Source organism: Camelus dromedarius, chromosome 20, assembly GCF_036321535.1.
Source record: "Camelus dromedarius isolate mCamDro1 chromosome 20, mCamDro1.pat, whole genome shotgun sequence".
Classification (NCBI taxonomy): domain Eukaryota; kingdom Metazoa; phylum Chordata; class Mammalia; order Artiodactyla; family Camelidae; genus Camelus; species Camelus dromedarius.
In genome coordinates, this window is record NC_087455.1 from 8,535,894 (window position 1) to 8,549,655 (window position 13,762).

At 46.2% G+C, this 13,762-nt stretch overlaps 1 protein-coding gene across 3 annotated transcripts in view; it reads left to right on the top strand.

Moving 5' to 3' along the window:
* ADCY8 (adenylate cyclase 8) overlaps positions 1-13,762 on the top strand; it is a 188,916-nt gene that overhangs the window by 132,755 nt on the left and 42,399 nt on the right. For 2 of the 3 annotated variants that reach the window (XM_031439644.2, XM_010988791.3), the window contains 2 exons: positions 9,568-9,769; positions 11,817-11,906. In XM_031439644.2, coding sequence (XP_031295504.1) covers positions 9,568-9,769; positions 11,817-11,906 — 292 coding nt within the window. The remainder of the gene's footprint in view (positions 1-9,567; positions 9,770-11,816; positions 11,907-13,762) is intronic. The other variant, XM_010988790.3, reaches the window with a different exon arrangement.

The following is a 13,762-nucleotide window of genomic DNA, read 5'->3' on the forward strand; positions in this document are numbered from 1 at the left end:
ATCCCTATGGTAAAGTATTAGAGATGGAGACATTAGTATGAATTTGTTTACCATAATATAGATACTTATTATATAAGATGTCTATATAAACACAGATATGTTTATATACACCGATTAGAATCCACGTATGTATTTCTTTGCTCTGTCAGCAGAGGACGCCCAGGAGCAATGACACCTCAGTCATATTACGCACATCAAGCAATGAACACAACGTAACATGAAATCCAATACAAGGAACCAGGGATCCTTAGAGAACAGGCTGATTCTACGTCAGGGATTGTAAATATACAAGAGGAACCTGGAACATCACGGAGGGCCAGAGAATAAGGAAGTGTTAAAACACATAAACACATAAACACACACACACACACACACACACACACACACAATGATGGAGGTATGTCAGAGGGACACAGGAAAAGCTCCCAAGAACCAAGACTGGAACAACTTGAACAAGAAAATAAATAAAATTGCATCAGGTTATAACCCAAAACATAAAATAAATATCCCACAGGTTCATCCTGATATAAATGACCAAATAAATAAATAAAAGGGGAAGAATAGATAAATTTCCTATGCAGAGAAATCTAAATAATTTATGTAAATACTCTGTCCTCCATGAAGTGGAACTTGGCTCCCCACTCCTCACGTGCAGTTGTAGTGGAAGTGGCTTCCTGCCAAGGAAGGGAGGAAAACACGGGGAAGCCTGACAAACACTTCCTCAGCCAGCTGCTCACGCTTCCATCAGCAGGCGTAAGTCACGTTGATTAACATGTAACGAGAACGGCACACAAACCCTGTGGTCTTCCTCCCGGAAGCATAATCATGAGGAAAACATCAGGCATGATGTCCCAACTGAAGGACATTCTGCAAAACACCCAACCAGTACTCCTCAACACGGTCAAAGTCATTGAAAGCAAAGGATGTCTGAGAAACTTTCACAAGAAGAGCCTAAGGAGACATGACACCTAAAAGGGAGGTGGTGGGTATCCTGGATTGGAGACACAAATATGGGGAGTCCCAGAAAGAATACCCAAGCCCGTGTTTGTGAGCATGTCTAGCCCACGTTGTGTTCTTTGAAGTAACACATCACAGTTTTTTTTCCCTTTAATTTTGGAGATACGTGTGATTCTAAGGCTGGGACAGGAAATGCGTAAGGTAAGCCTGGAACATCTTGTCCTGCAAGAACGCGAGGAAGCCGTCACCCTTGTTAGTCGTGTCTAAAGGACTCAGAAACCACACTGAAGAAGCTTCCACTGTCCAAAGATGGAATAATGAGCTCCAGTGTGTGGGTAACTGTTCAAACATTCCACCCAAAACAGCAAACATTTTAAACTTTACGGGTTGATGATGACCATTTTAAGCGTTGATGACCTTTGGTGGGGGATAGGGAACTGATTTGTTATGTTGGAAACCAGTGAAAAATGCAAAAGAAACAAATGTTTCTGTCTTTCCTGCATGAACTGCAAGATCGAGTGGAAATAGCATAAAATTATTCAAGCTAATAACATTTAAAGAAAGTGTAGAATTAAAATGTCACCGTTTTCAACTCTCAGTGAATTAATGGATCTAGGAATTGACATCCTAAAAAAGGACAGGCAAAGAAAGGCATCTCCTGATGGAAGAAGACAGCAAGTCTTATCAAAGGAATCAAACCTAAGTCTGACAAGACCCTTGAACCCCGTTTCCAGTTTGCAAGAATCACAGGGGACAGAAGATGTTGAACGAGGACACAAAAGTAAAATCCAGACAGTGAGAAATACTACAGGTCAAAGGCACATACCCTTCAAAAAGTAAACTGTAAGGAAAAGACGTAGAGAAAGAAACTGTAGATTTTTTCTGAAGACTTAAAAGACAAATCAAATTTAACAAAAAATGGGCAAGACTGAACTATAGTGTCTAAAAATGGATGGTAAAACTAAAGAAATGGAAAGGGATTAACTGGGGGTGGGAGAGAAGATTGTTACTAGAACAGGAGACATGGATGGGTTTCGGATCCACCCCCCCCCCCCTTTGAGTTCTTTTTCGTGAGCTCAGCGATCACTACTGAGGCAGACACTTTAAAACAACTAATTCAGCTATACTTACATGCTTTTCTGTATTTGTGATTCATTTTAAAAGTTAAAAAAAATGGTTTTAAGTGAGAGAGAGAGAAGGAAGGTCCATGTACCTCTTCCAAATGGTGCTGGGAAGACCTTGTCTCTCATGAGCCAGATCTGTTCTGGATGCTGAGATTACATCACTGAACAAAAAAGACAAAAACAAAAGAAACAAACAAACCAAAAAACCCTTCCCTTTCTGAGCCTAATGGAAAGAGACAAATAATTAAAATACATGCATGTGTCTAGATGTATACGCTATGTATGTAGATACACGTGTAGCTATCCCTATGGTGTGCATGCAGATCATGTATGCTGTGTATGTGGATATGCATATGCTGTGACAATGAATAAATCAGGACGGGGTATCAGGCAGTGTCACAAGAGAATGGGTTTCCTGACTACCCAAGAGCCATGTGGGGCCAGGGTGCTGGGGAAAGGGATGGGCTCTGGGTGGTGAGCTGTGAATGTTCATGGGGTCTTGCTAGATTTACCCAAACTTCCTGGACTCCCCTCTTCACTCCTGCCCGTGAAGATGTTGGTGTGGCCACGTCTGGTGCATGACCCCTCTGGACTCCTGGAGCTCAGGGTGTTGACATTCCCAACAAAATCCTGAGGACTTACTCTGTGCCTGTCTGTGCTGGACCCCGGAGACATGCAGTCGTGGTCCCTGCCATCACAAAGTTTACAGCCTCATTAGGGGAAAGACAATTAGTTGAACAACTATAATATAGTGCAATGACTCATGATGGGAAAAGTGTCAGGTGGGATGGGTGATGGAGGAGTAAGGTACGCAGAGGGATCAAGGCAGGTTTCCCAGAGAAGGTGACCCTGACATCTCAACCACCTCCTGAAGGAGCTCTCCAGGTCACGGAGAAGACTGAGAAGGAGGGGATGGGGAAAGGCTGGAAATCGGGTGCTCTGGAGGTGAGGGGTGTGTAAGCCTTGTGGAGGAATGATGACTGGTTGGCAGAGGAGACTTTCTTGAAGCATTTTAATTAAAGAAGTGAGGTGATCGGTTTTGTGTTTAGAAGGGTCACGCTGGAGGGGTGAGGTCTGGAGTTGGGAAGAGCATTTGGGAGGCAATTGCAAACCTCCAGGCGAGAAATAACAAAGACAAGATAGTGGCAGTGGAGTGAGCTGGAGAGGAAGAATTTGCTCCATATTTAGACAGAGAGTTGACAATTCCCAGGACTGACTGGATGTGGGGGACAAGAGAGGGGGAGGAGTCCAGGATGGAACTGAGGATCTGGACTTGAAACTAGGAGAGAGGAAGGGGTCGCCGTGCCCCATAGGAAGTAAGCATGGAACTTGCCGGCTGGCCTGGGCAGGCTCCCTTCCCAGGTAGGGTGACCAAGGAAGGTGAGCCTCCTTGGGGCCCAGTTCCTGGGCTCAGGGGGAAGAGATCTGGAACCCCCCCCCCAACAGCTGGCTGGATGGAGTCTCTGACTCTGGGGAGCAAGCTGAAGCCGGTAACTAAAATACCAGCCAGCACCCCAACCACACTTGCTCAGCGAAGAGAAAAAACTGACAGTGAAGACAACTTCCAAGCTGAGCTCCGACCAGACAGTCCACATGTTGTGGCAATTGAGTGGCCCATCGGCCCCAGGCGCAGCACAAGCTTCCTTCACTATGAGCTCTTTTCCTCTCCAACTCACCTTGTTTCTGATTGATTCTCTGCGACTGAACAGATGGTAAGTGTTTAAGTGCCTTTCATTCTCATTTCTTCTGTCGTGGGCTTTTTAGCAGATGAGGCAATCTCTGCTCACAGGACCACAGCTAATGCCCAGCCCCCAGAGCAAAAATTAATGAATCCTGGCAAAGAAAGACAGTGCTTGCCTGGCTCTTTCCTTTAATTTCCACATGCATGCAGATGTCCCTCTCCCAGAAGGGGCAACTGAGGAAAGAGCAGAAAATACCAAATACTGCTTGGAATTATAGAAAGGTGTAGCCAAGTCTGCATGCGCGGTAATGGGAGAGGTGGGAAGGGGGGAGGAAAGAAAGAAGGAGGGAGGGAAGAGGTAGGAGGGAAAGGGAAAAAGAGGCAGGGAGGAAGCCAAGAGAGGATAGAGAGGAAAGAAGGAAAGGAAGAAGGAAGGAAGGAAAGAAGGAAGGAAGGGAGGGAGGGAGGGAGAGAGGGAGGGACACTGGATCTTAATACTCTCTGTGCATCTTACTAGATGTGTGTATGTACTTGACCCTCTGAAGCCTCAGTTTTCTCATCTGTAAAATGGAAATAACAATGCCAACTTCCCAGTGTTGCTGTAAGAATTAAATGAGCCCATATCCATTTTGATAAATCCCGGTTCCCCTCCCCTTCCTGAGTCACTGTATTTTCATCTATTGAAGCAGCTAAGAATACCTACGTTTCAGGGTTGCTACAAAGATCAAATGCACTATTGGATTCATAAGCTCTTTGCAGATTCTAAAGGGTGGTACAAACGTCATCTTTCAGTGCGGTCTGAGTTTCTGTTTCCTGTTGCACCCCAGCTGCTCTAAGCTGTTCTCTCATCCCCACTGATCCGTGCCTCCCCAACAAACCTCCAATCGTGATAACAACCCAGACCCTGTTTTAAAGACAGGCGAGCTGCAGAGAGTAATTAGAACTTAATGTCTAAAAATTTGGATAGAGCCGTTTGCAAATCCCTTGCCATTCTTTTTCAGACTGGATTTCAGAAATGAAAGGTTTCCTTGCCTCTTACGTACACCAACAATGCAAAAGCAAGCCCAGAACCCCTGGACGCCTGAGTAGCTCTATAATTAGATAAAAATTGCAGTCCAATGTTACAGTGTTTTTGTGTGCAGAAATAAATGAGCACTGAGGAGCTGCTGCAGAGATTTCCAGAGGAATCTTATACGTAGTGCCGGTTTTTGCTTAGAAAGCCTGTCTTGCCTTTAATACTCTTCCCATAAATCTTTAAAATGCCTTTAGTTTCCTGGGTTTCACCATGAATAGAGAAAGAAAACTAATGTTTCTTTGAGTTCTTATTATGTGCTTATCATTATTCTGCTTTATTACTTTAACCTCAGAGCCTTCTTTAAGAGGTGGACTTAAAAATTCTGGTTTTGCAGATTAAAATATGATGCTCAGAAGAATTAGTAACTTAGCCCAAGGTGTGTTACTGGGCATGTTTCGGAGCTAGGTTCAAACACACAAAGCTTTGCTCTCGCCTGCACTCACCTCCTGTCTAGTTCAGGCTATTAAAATGTATATATATATATACACACCATAGACTGGGTGGCTTATCACAACAGAAACTTGTTTCTCCCAGTTCTGGAGGCTGGGAAACCCAAGCTTAAGGCACTGGCAGTTTCAGTGTCTGGTGAGGTCTCTCTTGCGTGTCACTGTGTCCCCATATGGCAGAAGGGCTGAGGGATCTCTGGGGTCTCCTTTGTAAGGGCACTGACCCCATTCACGAGGGCTCCACTCTCATGACCTAATCACCTCTCAAAGACCCCTACCTCTAAACACCATCACATTGGACATTGGGCATTAGGATTCAGCAAATAAATTTGGGGGAACACATTCAATCCATAGCACCTCTCTTTCCTTTGTTTCGGCAAACCCAGAAGGAAGTGCTGATCAGTTAACAGCTGTTAGAGGTTCAGGTGGGTTCTGTGTGCACATCCTCCCACACAGCCCTCCCGCATCCCCTGACACCCCACCAGAGGTATACAGAACAGCACAATAGCTAAGTGGGCAACAAAGCATCAGTTGCATACATTTCCAAGGAAATGCTTACTTTGCCTGTGCAAAACTATGCTACAAGCTGGAATACAGAATGCACCTAATGTGAAGAAACCACACGATGTCCATCCTGAATCTTTTGGATCTCTGCCTGCCTTCCCGACTCCGCCTTCAAACTTTAGTGTAGGGTCTTATTGCTATGATGCTGGGAAAGACCAATTAGTGCCAAAGGAATATGGGAGGCAGACCTGGGAAGGTGCCCATCAGGACTTCCTGGAGGGACCTGAGCTTCTTTGGTTTAGGAAAGAGATGGCCCGACCAAGGAGAAGAGATGGCCAAGCCTCTTTCCATAGAGAAGGTCAAGACTCTGGCTTCCCGACCATCACAGTGGATCTACAGGGACTTAGTCTAGATGAGAATCTGAACTTTGCATAAACACTGACCTGTAACAGCAAACCTGCCCCCTAAGAACAGGTTCACTGAACATCCCAGATGGACTCTGACCAGTAAGGCTGACCCTTCCTCCTCATTTAAGATGCAGCACGGGGGCCGAAAGAGGGGCGGGGAGTGCGGGTGGGAATCCTCCTCCCTGTGAAGGCTGGTGAGAAGAGAAACTGAGTCTTCTCCCCCCACAAAAAGCCAAGGTCAGTGAGCATTTATTGAGCGCTTTCTGTATACTTCACCTTATGCCAGGTGTCTTGGAAGAATTCAAAGAAAAGCTGAGCCTTGAAGGATGAACAGGAGGTGCCCCCAGGAGACTGAGAAAATACAGGGGTAAGAGTAGCATAGCATTTAGGGCACGTGCTTGAGGATTGCCCGTGGGGAACAGAGACAGAGAGAGAAAAGGCAGCAGCGAGAGCGAAGGGCAGCTCTTCCAGGCCAGGTACGCCGCGTGGAGGTCTGCAGAAGGTCTGCAGACTCTATCTGGATGGCAGCCCTGCCCGCGGGAGAGTCTGAGGCTCCTGCTGAGCTGCTTTCTGACTCACCGTTGCCTGATCAGCTTCTTCCTTCGCTTTGGAACAAGACATTTGTATTCTCAGTGGCTGCTTCACATTATTGAGACGCATCAGGTTTGGAATTGGCCCCTTCTCTCCTGGGCGTGCCTGACAAAGCAATCCACCTGCATTCTCCATCACCGGCCTCCCCTGGGTGCCCGGGAATAATGGCGTGTTGTCAGGGAGTATTTTTCCAGCCTGTTTGGGGGGAGTTTCCCATCTGCTTGGAGCCCTCTGGGAACCCACTGCTGCACAGATCTTCTGTTCTTATCTGGGACTCCTGCTGCAGAGATTTCCTATCAAGGTGATCCATAAAATCAAAAGTATGAAGTATTAAAAAAAAAAGAAAGAAAGAAAGAAAAACCTCCAACAATGATAGCTGGGCTGTGGGAGGAGATACTTTCCAGCCTTCGTGTTTCTTGACCGCACTCACTCCTTGTAAATGTCTTACCTCCCGGCTGCCATGATGCCATGCCCTCCTGCTCTCCTGTGTATTTGACTGCATTTCCTAAATTTCCTTTGCTACCTTCTCTTCTTCCAGCCCACTGGCTTCATCTTTATTCCTCCTCCTTCTTACTCTGCACACCCTCTTTGGGCAGGTTCCTTCATTCTCAGATCTTCAGCCACCACCTGTTCACCCCAGACCCAGAGTTCTACAGCATCTGCCTAGACATCTAAGTGTCTCCAGCTGGACAATCCACAAACGTCCCAAATTCAACTTGCCCCAAATCAAATTCGTCATCCTTAACCCCTGTAAGCTAGCTTTCCTTCCCGCACTTACGAAGTTAAGATGGTTATCACAATAGCGTCGCTTGTAATGACTTCCCTCTTCCAAAAGCCCCGCCATGCACATGTATGAAACACGTATTAAAATTACCTCCACATCGTTCCCTGAACCTCCCAGTTACCACTGCTGTGACCCTATGTTCCTCCCTCAACTCAGGCCTCAACTGTTTTAATCTTCTAAACATTTTCTCTCCACCTCCCACCACCTCCCACCATGGTTGTCTTTCAAATACACAGGCCTGATCATGTCCTTCCCTGATTAAACATCTTAAATATCAGTGCACTGTCTCCAGGCAGAGCTTTCTAGCACAGGATTTATTGGACCAATTACTCCCCAGTCCCAAGCCTCACCACCTGGGTTACTGAAAAACTCTAAGCACACTGGTTACTCCCATTCTTCTGATGCTTTGCTCACATTCCCCAACCTTTCCTTCCTAAAATCCTTCTCTCTAACCTCTAAGATCTAACCCAAATGTCACCTCTTCTGTGAAGCCTTTCTTGATTTCCTTTCTAATTTTCTAAATGATGGTTGTTCATAACACTTTATAGATCATAGCATATTATGTAATACTTCATCATTTGTGTATCCATATTCCCCTGTAGATTATGATCTCCTAGAAGATGGGGAAGATGTGTCTCTGGTCCTGGGTACTCCTTGGGAAGAAAGCTTGTTGAATGAAGAAATATCATGTTGAAACCACAGAAGCATAAAAGATTATTGCAAACATGGGAGACACATTACTCACCAGAATGACTAGGATAGCAGAGTGGCAAAGCAGAGTGAACTTTAAATACTACCTCCAGTACTTACAGACTTAGTAATCCCTTGGAAGTGCTCCTCTCTGATCCTTAAATCTTCACGTAAAAAAAGAGATCAAAAGACCTCTTAGGTTTGTTCTGAGGAATGGAAATGAGATACCCTATATAAAGTGCTTAACATTTTGCCTAGCACATAATCAGAGCTGAATACCTTACTTGCACGATTGTCATTAATAATAAATAGGAAAATTCAGGCAACAGGATAAGAAGAGGTAGCATTAGAAGGGAGTTCAGTTTCATTCACTAAACGCACCCTCACTGAGCCCCAGCCAGTGGAAACTGTTAAAGCCAAACAGATGCACTGCACTTTGTAGAGGAAGGAGCGGATATAAAATCTCCACCACGTCCATGAAGGCACCTTTTAACTTGCAGCAGTTCCCCAGCTGAAGCAGAGGCAGAGAAATCAGGGATGCCGGCGGAGGACACAAATGGCTGCACAGAGAAGAGAGAACAAGAGAGAAGCCATAAACTGGCTGATGAGGAGAGGAAGCAGATGCCTCCAGATATGGGGTTTCAGATCATCAAGTTGCTAGAAACAGCCTGACACCCAACAGAAGTGCCCAACAGGAAGAAGCTGCCATGGGACAGAGCTTTGCAGCTCGAGATATATACTTAGGAGTGGTGTTGAAGCCTTGGGCAATGATGAGTTCTACTTGCCCGTGTCCCACATGGCACACGGTATATTCTGTGCAAACCATGGTAATCACTAGCCAACCAAGCAACTTGGAGAGATGCTAAGTTCCATTCTTTGCATCTGAGCAGCCAAGAGGGAAAGTATTTCCTAAAACCCACCTTGAAGGGGAAAGGACATGGGGGTACCTCCCACAGTCGGAGTACCAAGATAATATTCTTGTGTGTTGCCTTGGCAGCAGTCGCCTGGTGAGGAAGAGGAAGGATAAAAGAAGTAAAAAAAAAAAAAAAAAACTGGGCAGAAGCAACACATCAAGCCAAATACTTGATATTCATTGCAAAGTTTCTTGACAGAATATTCTGGGGATGGGTGTAATTTTTTTTAAGTCTCCTGCTCATAGACCTTTTCTTGAACAAACAGAGCTTTAAAGGAATTATTGGGTGTAAGGAGTGGGGAAAGGGGATCATGAACATGATTGCCAGAGTTGCTCAGCGAGAGGGGATCACACAGTTGATGTCATGTGACCCAGTGTTCTGTGTTTCCCTGCAGGGTGATGCCAATGGCCATCCAGTTTTCCATCCTGATTATGCTGCACTCGGCTCTGGTCCTCATCACCACAGCAGAGGATTATAAGTGTTTGCCCCTGGTCCTCCGGAAAACTTGCTGTTGGATTAACGAGACCTATTTGGCCAGAAACGTCATCATCTTTGCATCCATCTTGATTAATTTCCTGGGCGCCATCTTAAATATCGTAAGCGTTCCAAGCCCACCAACCCTTTGGTGTAGTCAGGAATTAAGAGTGTATGGAACCTGCAGCTTCTTGCATTGCCTTCCTTGGTACCAGTTACCTTCACATGCCTGGTCCAGCCCCAAGCTTAGGGATAGAGAAGGAAGGTGGGGCTCTGCTGTCAGAACTGTGCATTTTACTGGTGGTAAATTGTCTTTTTTCCCAGTGGGCGAGGTGATTGGCTCCAAAGGAGCTCCAAACACCCCTAGGTTTCTGTACTGTCAGTGGCCAGTCAATTACAATTGTAAGAGTTGCCATTTATTAAGTATCCACCTGCTGTGTGCCATGCACTGATGGAGGAGCTGTGTGTTTTTTGTATTTAATCCTCACATAAATCCCGTGAGGTAAGTCTCATTATCCCCACTTTATGGCTGAGGAAACTGAGGCTCAGAGACATGAAATAACTTGCTGATAAGGTCTGTCTGACTCCATGACTCGTGCTCATTCTCGTATGCCAAATTGTATCTCTGGGAGTGGGAACAGGGGGGAATGGAAATAAATAGCTGTCATTTATTGAGCACTTACTATGTGCCACAGGTAGGTATTATGGTTTCCATGTAACGGATGAGGAAACTGCAATTCAGGAAGGTTGAGTATCTTGCCTATGACGCTCTAAGAGTTCGTATTGGATGTGACAAATCGAACTCAGATGAATCTCCAACTGCCATATTTATCGTGGTTTTTAATCTGGTGATCCATGCTTTAATGATTTCATTTTCTCTCTAGAATGGTAACGTGGTAGCTGTAGGCATTTTCTGTGCATATCCAAATAGTCTGTGTTGTCCATGATTTAGAGATCTAGATTTTAGGAGAGATTTATCTGATTCCAGGTTCTGGACATTGAGGGAGGCTAACTGAGGCATTATCTTGTCACTGAAACCATCACTATGCCTTTTGGGCCTGAGCGAGGGTCTCCAAGTGTTCAGGGACCCAAACTGTGGACTCTCATGATTGTCAGCCTGTGAGTTGAGGGCATATACTGCCTGAAATCCATTGTCCAAATTGGCCGAATAATTGCTTCCAGTCTATGTTGCTCAAGCCCCATGGTTGGCCTTGGAGTAAAGGGGTCTATGGGATAATGAAAAGGGAAATAATAATCTAATTAAATTCCTCACCTAATGAATATTTTATAGATTATGGCAATTGAAAATGAAAAGTACTTAGGATCATTTATCACCAACTGCAGAGCTGTAGCCAGGATCTCAAGTCTTGATCAATCAGATGTTTCTGGGGTGCAGGATTTGGAGATAAACCCAGTGACTGTAGGTCAGGGTTACCTCTGGGCCAGCCACGCCACAGTGGTGCAGAAGGAAGTTCGGAGGCTTTGGAGTCAGATAGACCTGCGTTCACATCTCAGCTCCACCACTTACCAGCTCAGTGACCCTGGACAAGTTACTTTACTTCTCAGAGTTTCATATTTTTCAGTTGTAAAATGGGGATAAAAGTAGTAGCTACATCACCAGGTGGCTGTGCGGCCTTTTTGTTCACAGTGTCTGGCACAGTGGAGGCATTCAGCCGATGGTAGCTGTCCTTTTCTGAGTGCCACAAAGTCTCCTGCAGCCATTCCCAGCCGAGGCAGTGCCCACCATCCCGAGGCTGAGAGTCTGGAAAATGTACCCCCTCGGATCCCTCGAGTCCTCCCAGCCGTTGGTGTGGAGACAGACTTGAATGTCCCCCCAGACCTTTTCTCCTGCCATCAGGCTCTCCCTTCTGAGCCCCGCAAGCACACCCCAGTGACCCTACGTGACGGGGCCAACAGAGCATTCTTAGCCTGGTCTCATGAGTGGCTTGCAAATGTTTTGTCTGAGCCAGCGTTAGAAAGGAAGATCCCAGCTGGCCCTTCGTTCTGAAACCAAGCCCCTCGAGGGCCAGGTCTGCCCCAGGCACTTGCTGAGGCCCAGCAAGGCAGCATACCACCCCGTCTCCAGCTGACACTGACTTTGTTGTTCCTGTGTTTATTTTTTTGTTTGTTTGTTTCTTGTTGTTCTTTTTTTTTTTTCTTAATCCGCAGCTGTGGTGTGATTTTGACAAGTCGATACCCTTGAAGAACCTGACTTTCAATTCCTCAGCTGTGTTTACAGATATCTGCTCCTACCCAGAGGTATTTATTCCCGAGCTCCCCTTGGCGAGGCTGGGGCCTAGGAACCTCGCCAGCTCCACAGAAGCAGGGCTGGCTGAAGGCCCTTAGACATTCTAGCCCTCCAGAGGCCTGTTTTCCCTCCTCTGCCTCTTCCTCCTTTTCCTCTTCCTCCCCTTTGTACCCTTCCTTCTCAACCGTATCTTTTGCTTTTCTTCTGCCTCTTTCTTGCTCCCACCACCTCTCTTTCCCATTTCTCTCTCTCTTATCCCTCCTCCTCCCTTTCTTCCTTCTCCACTTTCTCCTCTACCCATTTTCTTCTTTCCCTTTGCATCCTCCTCGCTTCTCATTTCCCCCAACTCATCTAAAAATCCTATAGCAGAATATGCTGTTGTCTCCAATATAGGGCAGAGCACAGAGTTATTGCTCAAACGGAGTTTGCTGCATTGGAAAAGAAAGGAAGCAAGGAAGGAAGGAAAGAGGGAAGGAATGGAGGAAGGAAAGAAGGAGATGGAGAAGGAAGGAAGCTAGTAAGTCACAAATGCAGTAAATAACTAAACATAAATGAAAATGATATAGAAAGTGCCCAGAGCAACAGACTCAGGAGGTGTCCCGACATGACACTCAGCATCATATTGTAAGTCTGACCCTCTCTCGGCTACACGGCCGCTAGTCTGGCCCTGGGCCGTGGGGTCAGCCTATGGGATCAGGCAAAGGACCATCTTCAGCTCTGTTAAGCCATGACCCAGACCTTTACATATTGGGACATAAGTTCTGGGTCAAGTAGGAAGACAGCTGCGATGTCCCAGCAAAGCCCAGCCAATCCCATACCCTGAGGTCCCTGGGTAGATTTTTGTTCTCTAAGCACCCTTCCAACATGTGGTGGGGGAAAGGTTCTCTGTTACTTCACCCCAGCCCCAGAATTGGTCTGAGAAATGTTCTGAACTGGAAAGAAAGCCCGCCCCTGACCCCCCAGTACAGAGCACTACCTGACAGGCGCAACGTCATTCAGTCCTCAAGACGTGCGGGCGGACGCTCTTACCGGCTCCGCTTTACAGGTAATGACGCTAAGGCTCAGGAGGGACCTTGCTCAGTGCCGCTCCTGCCTGCCCTCCATTCTTTTCCACTTCTTTTCATCCTTCCTTCTTTCTGCCTTTCCCTTCCTACTTCAGTTATCAAGACTTGTTATTGCAGTTCAAACCATATCTGGCTTCTTCTTGAGCTCATAGTTCTGAATCTGGTCTCAGTCCCTAGGGAGGAACTAGGCTCTTCTCAAGGAAGTCCTGGGCAGGACGAGACTAGCTCTGGTTTCAGGGCTGCGTGGGGCAGACCATGTGCTCTGGGCCCTCCTCCCACCAATAATGAGTGAGCTCCGATTTTGTGGACTCTGTGGGATGCCAGCTCCCTGAGAACTTCTTGGTTTGGAGGGCATGAGGAGTGTCCCAAGCAGCAGTAAGTTAGCCAAGAATCAGATATTTAGAGTTAGGCAAAAGCTGGATTTCACTCCCAACTGAACCCTTCCACTTGCTAGCAGTGGAATCTTGAGTCAGTTCATACTCTCTCTGAACCTCAGCTTCCTCATCTGTAAAGTGGGAAAAACAGTACCTTCTTCACATGGTGACCGTGGAGTCAAGGAATATCATGTCCTCACTGTGCCTACCTAGATGAGTTGGCAAGCGTTGAGTTTCTAACATGTGGTCTGACATGAAGTTGGGAAATATTAAACTGAGTCTCTAAATCAAACTGAGCCTCTAAATCAACAGGTCTATGTACCTTTGGCCCCAAACTTGAACTCCCAAACTCAGGGCCACAGCACTCATGGATTTCCCAGTCCTAAGAAGTGGTAAGCTTTAGGATCACATAGCTTCATCCCTGTGCCC